At 39.4% G+C, this 13,674-nt stretch overlaps 1 protein-coding gene across 2 annotated transcripts in view; it reads left to right on the top strand.

Annotated features, from left to right (window-relative positions):
• CARMIL1 (capping protein regulator and myosin 1 linker 1) overlaps window positions 1-13,674 on the top strand; it is a 135,162-nt gene that overhangs the window by 94,879 nt on the left and 26,609 nt on the right. For both annotated transcript variants that reach the window (XM_028737553.2, XM_077933226.1), the window contains 5 exons: window positions 1,002-1,130; window positions 1,307-1,438; window positions 4,385-4,560; window positions 6,289-6,376; window positions 7,331-7,480. In XM_028737553.2, coding sequence (XP_028593386.2) covers window positions 1,002-1,130; window positions 1,307-1,438; window positions 4,385-4,560; window positions 6,289-6,376; window positions 7,331-7,480 — 675 coding nt within the window. The remainder of the gene's footprint in view (window positions 1-1,001; window positions 1,131-1,306; window positions 1,439-4,384; window positions 4,561-6,288; window positions 6,377-7,330; window positions 7,481-13,674) is intronic.

The following is a 13,674-nucleotide window of genomic DNA, read 5'->3' as shown; positions in this document are numbered from 1 at the left end:
AGGGAGATTTTGAACCTAAGAGTATGATTTGAACTAACTATGTGTAGAACTCTGGATCCCAGCACATATTCCTGAACATCAGATTCTTTCCATCCCCTGCTAAACCACCATTCTAAGTCTGATGTAAGATTTGACCCAGGAGCCAAATGTGACCTTCCTAGGATCACTGCCAGACCCATGGGGCTCCCCCAAGGCCACATCTTTCACTATCACTGCCTTACACCCTTCTTGACTGTTTTTGCATGGTTGGGTTGTGTCCTTGAATTCTGATAATGCGTCTTGCTTGCCTGGATGGAGAGAAGGGTCTGTGAGTACATGTAGAAATTGAACTGCATAATAATAATAATAATAATAATAATAATAATAATAATAATAATTGTAATAAATTTATTACTTATACCTCGACCATCTGGCTGGGCCTCCCCAGCCACTCTGGGAGGCTTCCAACAGAATATTAAAAACACAATAACACATCAAACATTAAAAACTTCCCTAAACAGAGCTACCTTCTAAAAGTCAGATAGTTGTTTATCCCTTGACATCTGATGGGAGGGCATTCCACAGGGCAGGCGCCACTACCGAGAAGGCCCTCTGCCTAGTTCCCTGTAACCTCACTCCTCGCAGTGAGGGAACTGCCAGAAGGCCCTCAGCGCTGGACCTCAGGGTCCGGGCTGAACAATGGAGGTGGAGACGCTCCTTCAGGTATACTGGGCAGAGGCCGTTTAGGGCTTTAAAGGTCAGCACTAACACTTTGAATTGTGCTCAGAAATGTCTTGGGAGCCAATGTAGGTCTTTTAGGACTGGTGTTATGTGGTCTCGGCAGCCACTCCCAGTCACTAGTCTAGCTGCTGCATTCTGGATTAATTTTGCTTTGCCCATTTTTGCCTCTAGCCGTCATGTGGCTCCCATAAGGTTACCCAGAATACTGGGAATGAAAATGTTTTACAGCTTTTCTGACGGTTACTAATATTATCTTTTCTTTCCGCTCTGTTTCTGTGTAGATGATTGACAGAATATGTGTCAAAGTGCAAGACCATATCAACTCTTTAAGAAACTGTGGTGTTGATACAATACAGGAAGATCTGAAATCGGCAGAAAGACTTATGAAAGATGCGAAGAACTCCAAAACTGTAAGTGGTACCAAGCTTTTATGTTACTGGCGAACTAATTCCAATAGAATAAATCACTATTAAAATATTAATGTAGATTAAGTATTTTTAAATATATATTATTTACGTTTACCTGCTTAACAGGATTCTGTAGATAATGATTAATTTGAGTTAATTTGTTGCAATAATTTTTACAGTTACTGCCCAATCTTTATCATCTTGGTGGACCTTCATGGGCAGGAGCAAATGGGTCCTTATCCAACCCAATCCAGGAGACACTAGAATCGATGGCTGGGGAGGTTACCAGAGTCGTCGATGATCAACTCAAGGTATTATTATTATTTTTCAGTTCCGTTCTATACCACTTTATATTTTAAAGGGTGGGGGGGAAGCAAAGCGGTTTACAACACGTTAAAACTTTCAAATACAATAATCCAGAGTAAAACTTTACTGAAGGAAGTCAGATATAAAGTATACAGTCAAAGCAACATAATTAACCGGAAATGAAAATGTTACCTCAAAGAATTAAAATAAGAAATAAAATAAAACAGTACAAAGTATGTCAGCTAACAGAATGCACATATAACGTTAACAAAAAAAGTTTCAGAAGAAAACATTGCTGAAGGAAGTCAAATATAAAATGCATATTTAAGACAGCATAATTAACAAGGGAATAAAAAGTCATCTTAAGCATAGAACATATCTGCTGCTGTTGCTGCAAATGGTGGTTCATGGCAGGCTGAAAGCACCCACCTGTCAATCACCTGACGTCAGAGTGACATCAGGTGATGCTGTGCTTTGATGCCCTGATTTTCAGGATTTTTCAAATTTCAGCACAGGGCTGCTTGAAAGCCCTTTTGCAAACAGTCCTGTGTGGCTCCTTAAACTTCAGAAAACATGAAGTTTTAAGAGCAGTTCAAAACTGTTTTGGAAAGGGAACCTCCAGTTTTTGGAGGTTCAAAGAGAAGTGTAAGGAAGGAGAAGCAGTTTCCATTGCGAGTGGGAGTGTGCTGTGCTCCAGCAAAGGAACAATCAGGACTTTACTTCAAGTTCTCAATTGTTCCTTTGAAGTCTTGCCCATACCTACCTGCCGTCTTGTATGTAGAACAGGTTGCCGTGACTTTCCACAAACGACCCGGCGTGCACATGGTCCAAAGTTTCCCCACCCCTGCTGTAATTTATTTCACTGCCTAAAAGAAAATCCAACAACAGTAGTAATACTTGGAATAAAACTAAGTTAGGGAGAATGTATCATGCCATATTAAAAGGGAATCATAATGCCCAGTGGCATTATGTTAGTTGTTGCAATCAGCCCTTGGAGGTATTAGTAGGAGAAGGTAAGCAGCATCTATTCCGTTGTGGAAAAAGCAATGCCTAAAATTCAGTGGAAATTTGTCACCGTCAGGGTTATCTGTGGGGAAGCATAATCATCACACATAGAGTGTTAGAATTTCTCCTGCTATGGCTTCTGCTTCCAACTGCTTGTTGTGTTAGTGTATTTGAGAACTTAGTAGCAGCTCTAAAGCTACAGATTGGACTTCTGCTCATAAGAAGCAAAAAAAGAAAATGCCTCAGTCAGTGGGAAGGTAATGAAGAACTATAGAAACACCACTTCGCTATAAAAAAAAAATCTAAATTAGAGGAGTTAATGAGGAAGAAAATGTTACAATTTAAAGTACTGATTCACATCCCCAGAGTGCCGAAGTATTTGAAGGGACAAACTTAAATCTTCCCACAAGTTCCCAGGATTTAAGGCTTCCAGGCATGCAGCCCTTTCCTATGTTGTAGGGCTTGGAAATCCCATTTTATGCTTATCTCTTCAGAACAAGGCAGGGTAGCCACAGTTTGATGTCACCTTAATATTCTGGCTTTTTCCAAAGCAAGTAAACCACAGTTTCCCATTTTGCCCAAACCAGGAAACTGTAGCTAATTGGAAGTGTTCTGGTTTGATTGCTGGTGCCACGAACGAAGGAGCAAAGAGAAGGTGTGCACTGGCAAAAAAAACCCAACTTGTTCATTGTCTGAACATGGCCATAGAGTTGGAAAGACCTTCTTTTCCAGCCTCCCCCCACCAAAGTAGACCATGTATAACTTGATGAAATCCTAGCCAATGCAGCACCAAAGAAATAACCCTTTGAGAGCAAGCCTTTCATCCAAGCCTAGTATGTGGGATAATGCCAAAAGCTACAGTTGCAAAACTAGGATCTCCTAGTGGTTCTGCTAGGGTGTGTGAGTTCAGCTTTCTTCTGACTGCACAACTGAAATGACAGACATTTATCCCAGTGAATCAAATCCTGGCTCTGCTGTCAGTCTTGCTACTCAAACCACCCCATCACCCTGCTTCTTCGGGCTGGCTGCTTGACCCTTTTTAATTTTTAAAGTGCCACCATTATGTTTATCTATAAAGTTGTTTTATTAGAAAAACCTAACCACTTTTTTTTTTTGTAAATTCAGAATTACTTTTGGCATCCAAAGTATTTCAGTTTCTCTTCCAACTTCCATTTTACCAAAGTCAGTTTCAAGTAATCTGATCTGCAAACTTCATAGATGTGCTCAATCCCACTGTACTGTCATTGCTCATTATTTGATCAGGCTTTGATGATGGGGTTTTTTTTGGGGGGGGGGGGGTTAAGATCTTGGAATTATTAGAAACAAAGCCACTGTTCAGATTTTTATTGAGATCTTTCATGTAAGAGAGCAATGTCTGGCTGCTTAGGACTGCAGTGCATTCTGCTTAAACTCAAATTCCTTATTGTAGACAGCTGTTAAAAAAATTAAAACAGGTCACTATTTGCTATAGGTAATGGTATAGAGGTCTATACTTACACTACTATCCCTTTAATACTGAAGAAACTGAATTAGCATTCATATGTCTAGTGGGTAGCAGATCAGTGTTGATTAAATATCATTTCCTCTTCTGTATTTTATATTCAATTAAAAACATTGCTGCTGCTCCTTTTTGTTCATTTTTGTAATCAATTCTTGCTAAGATTTGTGTAGATCTTATTCAGCTGCTGCCAACACACAAACTTGAAGTTATCTAGAGCTGGTATCACAATTCATGCTGGGTAATTTCAAAAGACATTCTCATATGAATCTGCCTAGGGATAAACTGCATGGTAGAAGAAAGTGTCTGTAGGAGGAACTGAGACTTAATTTGATGACTCTTCATAATTTGCAAGTTGCACATCACCAGGCCCTAGCATTAAAGTAGCACATGCAGTATTTCAGATGGTTTCTTGAAAAAGTTTGCCTTCCTTCACTTTGTGCAACAGACACTGCTTGAGTCTATGGTTGATGCAGCAGAAAATCTCTGTCCAAGTGCAATGAAGAAAGCGCACATAAGGCAAGATCTGATTGAGTCAGGCACTGAAAAGATTTCCATTCCACGAACATTTGTTAAAAACGTTCTCTTGGAGCAGTCTGGCATTGACATTTGTAATAAAATTAGGTAAGTCGGTATGATTTCTCAGTTCGTCTATGGATTCAGTGGCACATATTTAAATTGTACATTGTTAAAAACAGACATCTACCAGTCCCTGCAACAGCAAATGGGGAATACCAGAAGTTCTAGACTTAGTATGTTTCTACCTCCCTTAAGTCAAACACTTATGCCCTGGATGTCCATGTGTTTGATTCTTGGCTCATCTCATGGTCCAGAAAGTCCTAACAGACATACTGGTTTCTTGCATGTCCAACTTTGTTTTCTGATTAGAATGTTTTGTTGACACAGAACTAAGGTCTTATAAAACATGTATAGAAATTGAAGTTCACGCTATGGTGCCACAGTTAATGTAGAATACTATTAATTTCATTATTTGATTTTTAAATATGGTTCATTAGTTTGATGTCTTGGGAATTGTTGGCTATCACCATTGAGGCAGGGGTCTTCCAGATTAGGGATGGGTAGAACCATCTATTTATGGTCTGTGTCAATTTTAAACATGCTCATTTATATGTCCCTTTCATTCTGAGTCCACATCAGTCTTGAAATTTGGGGGGGAAACTGCAAAAAAATAATTCCACATTATTTTTGAAGGCATTTTTTTCTTTATTTTTTAGCTGAGAGCTATATCACAAACTTCAGAGAAGTGTGAAAACCAAAAGATAATGCATTCCAGTCTGTATATTGGCAAATGCAACTCAGGCTGGTACCTTAAATGCAGACTGAATGAAATCCCCTAGAATCTCTATTCCAGATACAGCTTTTCACAAATAAAAATGATGATGAACACAGTTTGGAAAGGAAATGTTTCCTATAAAACCTCTACAGAGTACAAACCAGCAAAATAAATATTGATTTACTGTCCATGTACTCTATGAAACCTGGTTTATTTACTACACCAATTAGCCTCTGTTTTATATCTTCTTGTTCAATACAAAAGCAAAAGCCCTGAGATAAGTTGTAACAAAATTGCAAATTCATCAGCTTTTTTTTTAAAAAAAGTTTACAATCTTAATTCTGTTGATTCAATGGTCAGGACCATTGCAGATATCATAGCAACCTTGCAAGGAAACCAGGGCAGCCTAACTGTGCTCCCCTAAATACTATAAGGCTTGCACATAGCTGTTAAGCATCCATGGCTCAGAAGTGCCATACGATGCTCTGGGGCATATGTCCCTACTTCGTTCTCACATTTTGCAACTTGGTACAAATCAATGGCACACATGCATTTGAACTGATGTCACATTATGTCCATCTGTAGAGTCCCAGATCTTTGAAATGGACCCTGAGACAACATCAACATAACACTACCAGAAGTTCCAGCCTTGTAGTGCAAATACTTCTGTTGAAGTTGTTGTCACACTGCACTGTAATAAGTGCAATTTAAAACCATATAATGGTGCTGATTGGTATCACAGAAGGAAGGAATAAATTATTTTTATTTATTTATTTTCCAAATGGAAGGATAGGAACAAGGTAGAAATACACCTGGTTCTTTGTGTTAGAAATAATTCATCATATTTGCTGAAAGAGTGTGTGGCATTTTGTGTATTTTCATAATGTTAATAATAATTATTAAGTGTCCTCTGTTCCTACATGCACATTCATACATTTCTCCTTAGAGAAATTTCGAGATCTTTGTAACTTTTACATCATACAGCCAGTAGTGTAAAGAATAATGGAAACTCTTGTGTGAATTAAGCTTTCGTTTTCTTATTCTCAACTTTCACACAGTGAAGTGAAGTTGACAGTGGCTTCATTTCTCTCAGACCGAATCGTAGATGAGATCCTTGACGCACTGTCACATTGCCATCATAAACTGGTGAGTGCTGACACAGATCTGAGTATTTCTAGATATTTATAACAGCTCAGCATGATTTGCCTGTTACGTTGCACTCACCTGCACTGTAGCTTCCAAATATATACCCATCGGTTTTGTTTCAAACTGTTCTTTAATAATATATTTTTTAATTATAATCCACCCAACAACATTAGGGTGAAGGACAGGTAAGAAATCAAATTATAATTGCAATTAGGATTGTGTAACAATTAGGATTGTGTAACAATTAGGATTGTGTAATTGCAATTAGGATTGTGTAACACGTTGTAGTTACACAAACGGCGACCACGGTGTCCCTAACACCCATAATGGACAAAATATCTGTATAATACTGTGTAAATTGATACTAGTAAGGTAGCAATGTGAATGAGGACGAAGGGGACAAAGACTCAACTGGATATGCATTTAAAAACAGGCTTGTCATGTGGCATACATCCTCAACCCTCTGTAATCTCTGTTATATAGTCAGAGAATTGTTGCTCAAGAGTTCAGATCTTTGACTAGAATGTAGGAAAACCAGATACTTGAAGAATGTCATATGGAAGAGGACAATGTCTTCTTCTCTACTGTTGCAGAGAGAGCTCGCAGGACTAAATATAATGGGCTTTAGTTGCAGGAGGGTAGGTTCTGTTGAACATAAGGAGAAACATCCTGAGGTTAAGAGCTGTTTGGCAAGAAACCAATTACCTGGAGGGATAATGGGCTCTTCTAGCAGAGGCCAGACAATCATCTCTGGGAGATGCTCTAGTTCTGGGTTTCCTGCACAGAGGTGGGTGTGGACTAGATTTCCTACAAGGCCCTGTCCAATTCTGGGAGGAGTTGCTCTGTGAAGGGCTCTTGAGTTGACTCTTGCTCTTTGCATCAAACTTTTTTTTTTTTTGACCAGTGTTTCATTTTTACTAAGAGCACTTTCTCCTGTTTCAACCTTTCCTCTAGGCTGATCATTTGACCCGGCGAGGCAAGCCCCTTCCCAGTCAGGAATCATTAGATATTGAACTAGCAGAGGAAAAACCTCCAAAACGTTCCATCATCACAGTTGAGGAGCTAACTGAAATCGAACGTTTGGAAGACCTAGATACGTGCATGGTAAGACACCTTTTGCCCTTGTCTAGATCTCGGCATTCTAGTTCATTTAAACTTCTGCTTGTTGTTACTGGAAAAATTGAGCTAGTAAATATGGATGGTGTGGGAAACATTTGTCCAAGAAACATATTGCAGACAAAAGGAAAGGTAGCACTTTCCTTTCCTTTTCACTTTTATTTCTTGTAGTTATCTTTTTATGGTATCTTTTAGTGTGTGCTATGCTGCTACCTCTCTATAAGTGACTGGCAGTACACAGGGAATGATTACCTCAATAAATCAAGCCATTCCGCAGCAGCAAACTGTTGCTTCTGTCAGCACAGAACTTTCCATCCAGGTAGCCATTGAGCTATCTTTATCTGTAGTTGCATTTTTATTTTATTATATGCTCATTTTAGTGGCGGATGTTTGGCAGGTTTTGGTTGTTGCTGCTGTCGTTCCAAGGCTTATTATGAATCTCATGAATGTATTGGAAATCTGTTCTTACAAATAGTATAGATCCTTTTTGCCCCTGGCTCAGACTTTTTTGTTTATATGGATTTCTTTTGTTCATGGCTTTAAGGAAACTGAAAATTGTGTGTGTGAATCTTTCTTCTGCTCAGCAGATAGCTCAAGCAAGGCGGCTGAGTCTTGACACTTAAGTGACCTTTCTCAAGGGAGTTGTGATGTACACATTTTTCATTTCCATCCAGTGTTTGTGCATATGCACACACATGCACACACATGCCTTTCAACTGAGAATAACATTTCGTTTGATGAAGTGGACTTTACTACATGAAAGCTTATGGCGCAATAAATATCTCAGTCTTCAAGGTACTGCAAGACTCTTGATTATTTATTATGTACACTAGAGACTGATCTTTTATACAGAGCTAAACTGGGTCAAAATAATCAAATAACTCATTCAGCAAGCAGCATGAATTCTGCATGCTGCATTATTGATGGTACATGTTATCTAACTAGCTCTTGTAGGCAGTTTTGTAAATAAGGGGCATAACTGCCTGTCATTGCTTTATTTCATGGCTCTTATTTTTCCAAATGTCCTACCTGTAGATGTCTTGGCAATTGTATCACAGTTCAGAATCAAATAAGTACAGCTGGCAGTGGTTTGTTGACCATAATTATGAATTTAAGAATATATTTTTAAAAATGCTTTGGCTGCAGAACAATATTGGCTATACTTTCTAAAACAGTCTTCTACTGACTCACACTATCAGACCACTGAGCTTTGTTTGACAAAAGATTGCTCAAGTCATTAGGTTATTTGGGTCAAGGTACACTGATGATATCCAACTCTACTTCTCTGTAACATCTGAATCAGGAGAGGTCATTCAAGCCCTGGACTCAGTGGTGGGCTGGATGCGGGGAATAAACACTGAATTCTGACAAGACGGAGGTGCTGTGTGTGTGTGTGGTTCCTGAGCCCAGATTGCCTTCTGTGGATGGGGTCGTGCTGTGGATGGGGTCGAATAGCATGTTCATTGTCTAGAGGTGCTCCTGGATTCATCATCGTTGCCAGCGGCTCAGCTGACCTCATTGGCTAGATGTGCCTTCTACCAACTTTGGTTGGTAAGACAGTTATGGCCATGTCTGGACCTGAATAGCCTGAGCAGCATTGTCCAAGTTCTGGTAATGTCCAGACTGTATTGTTGCAATTCTCTCCATGTGAGGCTGCCCTTTAGGCTGGTCCGGAAGCTGCAGCTAATGCAAAATGCAGTGGTTCTACCACTTACAGGGATAGGATATCACTAACACATTACTCTACTGTTGAAATAATTGCAGCGGCTGCCAATTGGCTACTGGGCCAAGCTCAAGACGATGGTTTTAGTGTGTATAGCTCTGTATACCTCAGGATCAGGACACCTACAAGATCATTTCCCTCCTTGTATGCTCAATTGATCATTGGCTGGTACAGGTGAGGACTGCCTGCACATTCCATCTTATCAGGAAGTCTGTTCAGCACATGTAGGAATCAGTCCTTTAGTGTTGCGGCACCTACCTTTTGGAATTCCCTCTCCTTGACTATTTAGACAGGCACCATCTCTGTTGTCTTTCCAGCACCTACTGAAGACTGTCCTCTTTCAACAAGTATTTTAAGTTAGTATGCTTCCCAGTTTGCATCTGTATCAGATTTGTTTTCATAATGCTTTTTTGTTTTATCATTTGTTGTGTGGCACCCGGTGGTCCTTTGGGGAACAGAGTGGGATATAAATTAGATTGATAAATCCTTGGACAGAATTCCTCATCAACCCTGACACATGAAATATTTTCCGCTAAAGGCCTCTGGAATTGGGACCATCTGCATGCAAACCAAATGCTTGTACCTCTGAGCAATAGCTCCTCCCCTTACAAACATCTCAGCTACCATCAGAAGTTATAAAATACTTGAGGGCCAAAGTGATCACTACATCTGCAAAACTCTGAATGAGCTTTTTACTCAGGAATGTGTAGTTTTCATTGGCAGTGGAATCAAGCATCCCAACCGGCAGACTCTTATGTTCTTTTGTAAGACAAACAACAATTAAAGTGGTATGTCTGCATTAACTGATGGATCAATGTTTTAAAAAAAAAATTGAGAAAAGAAAAGCATAATATTCCAAATTAGTGGAAGCTAATGAGAGTGGATGATTTGGCGCTGGGTTTTGCCAGAGAAGGGCTTCAAATCTGCTTCAGTTCTTGTTCCCTCTTAAAAGCTCAGTGATGCACATAAGAGAAAGATGGGGACATTTCCCTTCATATACTTCTCAGTATTATCTTTCCATAGCCAGGAGATCAAATCTCCCTCTCAAGGGTAGACATATCTCTCCCCAACATCAGAGAGGGGGATCTGAAAAACCCATAATCCCTGGAACACCTTCCTGGGGGAGCATAGGATTGTGCCCCAATAGTTTTTGATATAATAGCCATAAGAGAACTATTGCAAATAGCTATATGTTGTTTGGTCTGATCTATGGTTGTTGTGTCTTTAATGTTAATGCAGTAACAATATCAGCATTGTATTGTTACTTCAAAGATTTCTCTGTGTGACAGTGGGAGTGTTCGGATAGGTAGAAGTTATTCTGAGAAGCAAATAACAGTTCAAGCTTAAACAGATGATCTCCTACTTAAAAATTTCAAACCACTGCTTGTGTTTCCAGTAAGGAGCTTTTGTTTCTGGTGCAAGCTTGAGAGATCTGGCTCTTGTTTGAGTCCAAGAATTCAAGAAAAGCATTTGAAGTCATTTCCAGGAGAAGCTCCCACTCTGAGCACAGCAGCAAAAGGACTGAGAGAAAATCTAAAATTAGTCTGTGATGAAAAGGCACCCAGCCTCATCCCATCAGTAGGGGAAAGAGTTACCTTCTGAAACATCTTATGAATCTAGCCATAATAAAATTTGTTCCTGGGATTTGCACTGCAGATCTTGGTGTGTTCAAATATGCGTTAAAGGATATTTGACTTCTATCGTAAGAGCATCCCTGCTTAATATACCACAGAGTTTCAAATGCTAATTAGGACTCTTTGATTGATCTAATGTTGAGCAAGCTTACTTACACTTTGTTCTGATGTTTTATGTACTGGGTTTTGTTTTGTTTTTTTTGTATTACCCTCAACATGCTCTTTTTAATGTCTTTCATGATTAGTTTTAGCCCTTGGTCAGGTTTCCTAGGCTGTTCAGACCACTCCAATTTGCCTGGAGACTTCACACTTATGTGCTAAATATAGATCACTCTCCATTATTCTTTCTCAGTATTTCATGGTTCATTCACTTCGATTTCAGCACTAAATCATAACCTGCCTGAAGAGAAGAGGCAAGTGTGCATTTTTTCATCTTCTTTATGACTCTGCAATCTTCACACGGCACTGGCACAGAATTAATGTCCAGACTTAAGGAAAGGAAGAAGATTCTAAAGGCTACTTTATAAATTAAGAGTTTGTCTTTTACTGTTGGATAAAGGCTTGGTGCTGTTAGTGTTGTAGTTGAAGTGGCCTTGTAAGGTTGAATATTTAAGTATTTTTGTTTTTGCTCTGTGGAGTTGACTTGCAGGTGAACTTTTAAACTGACATTGGTCAGACTCAGTCGTGGATTGTTGCATGGGAAGCTGAGCTATTGCATGGTGCTCTGGCATAATTTAGTGCTTGCCATACTTCTCTTGCAGCTCATCCATACTTCCTTTTGCTTCTGTACTTTTCAGACACAGGTCCCCCACTGTAAAGCTCCGTGTTCGAGCAGGTTGCTGCTGTTTTTTGTCTTGGAACTTTCCCCAGAAAACCCTTGTTTTACTGCTGAATTGAAGTAAATGACTATCCTGCAGAAAACCCAATTGCCATTTGCTGTGATTCAATGGTAAAATGTGGTTTTTCCTGGGGAAAGCTCTGGGACCAAAAAAAACTCAGCAACGCTCAGACACAGAGTTTTAAAGCCAGGACGTATGCCTAGGAACATTGTACAATCTGGATGCACCCCTTAGTTGTGTGATAGCTAAACCTGCCAAAAAACAACTACTGGGCTCTTCAGATATTACATCGCTAATGACAGTGTGGCAGCAACTTTCATAGTGGTAGACTTCAGGTGTTCTGTGACTGGTACTGGAGCAACAGTTGGATCTAGCAGCAAGTAAGCTAGTAAAATGATACCTGAAGAGGAATGTTGTTCCATGCATCTCGCTGCCATGGTGTTTTAACACACAAGTATTTAGCTGATCAGTCTAAAAAAAGTAAGGAAAGGTTTTGCCTTCCACTTCCCTTCTGGGCAGCCTTCTATGGCTCTTCCTGCCCAAGCAGGAACACATATTTCAGTGTGGGTGAGACAAGAATGGCGCATTCCATTTCCATCTAAAATTAAAGGGAAATCCTCTGCTTACAGCTACTAGCTGGAACAAAACTCTGTCAATTTAGAACCATAGGCATAGAATGGTGCAAGAGACAAATGGCAACCTTCTCTCCTCTGCTGAAGTATACAAAGTTTCTGTATATGTAGTTAAGACTGTTCCACCTGCACTAAGGCTTCAGCAAAGGCTAGCTTGCCCAGCCTTAAGGTTGACTTCAAAGATGAGATCTCTGGCTTACTGGAAAGTTCCACCAGTCCAGTGGATGATACCAGCAAGAGGAGCTTTTGGGTGGTGGCCCCCACACCTATGGCATTCTTTCATTACAGGGATATATACGATCCCATCTCTATTTACCTTTAAATGGATTCTGAAGAAATATTTGTTTCAATCTCTCTTTGGCTGAAGTGTTGTGTGTCAGGAGTTTTAACTGCTGCTGATTTTTGATTGGGGCGGATAAAGTATAATGTATTTAATTGTTTAAGTTGTTTTAATTTTGAGAGCCTCCTTGGGAGGGCTATGGCATGAAGACCAGGATAAAAATCCATTCATAAATTTTAAAATAGTATGATGTCAGCTCCCAACACTTGCAGCAGCATTCAGAGCTGTGTATTGTGTCCTGCCTGCTCAGCAGAGGATAGAAATGGACTCAAAATGATTCTGTTCTAATCTAGATGTCAGGCATGTGTCGAAACAAAATAGTGAAATATTGTTTCCTAAACCATTTCACTTTGTCTTAGTTGTAGGAAGAGGGACTATATACAGTGAACCAGATGAGAAATTATACATGTATAGCATTCCATGAAATTGCAGGTGTTTGACACAAATATGGAGAGAATATAATTTTACTCTGTCTCAAGCTGGTTCTTGGAGGGTTTGTTTGTTTGTTTGTTTGAGAATAAGGTGTGTTTCAATTTTAAGAACTTGTAAGCTTTTCAGTCTCCCAAAAGAGGAGTGTTTTACTCTGAAATGTTTTGAACTACAGTGAAGTATGTTGTACTACATACAGTGAACCAGATGCTATATTAGCATTCCATAAAATGGAATTATTTAGGATAATCCTTATGTGACTGAGACTGTTAAGGAAGTTACGTAAAATTCCTCTGCAAATGCTGAAGGAACTTGCTTTCCCCCTCCACCCCTACTTGTATGCTCTATGAGATAGCTGTTTTAAAATAAATATCCTTGTGTTAAAACTAAAATGCAACATACATGTAATTTGGTGGAAACACTAGTATTCATACCACATGCATTATTTACAAATAAGGAGGAACATGGTTGGTTGGTTGGTTGGTTGGTTGGTTGGTTGGTTTTCTGTTACTGCTATTAAAACCATTGTATAGTTGTATTTATTTACCTGGGAATAATCTCCATTGAACTCTCTTCTGGATAACG

The sequence above is a fragment of the Podarcis muralis genome, chromosome 8 (genome assembly GCF_964188315.1).
Source record: "Podarcis muralis chromosome 8, rPodMur119.hap1.1, whole genome shotgun sequence".
Classification (NCBI taxonomy): domain Eukaryota; kingdom Metazoa; phylum Chordata; class Lepidosauria; order Squamata; family Lacertidae; genus Podarcis; species Podarcis muralis.
Note: the sequence above shows the minus strand (reverse complement) of the source record. Positions and strands in the feature narration are given on the sequence as shown.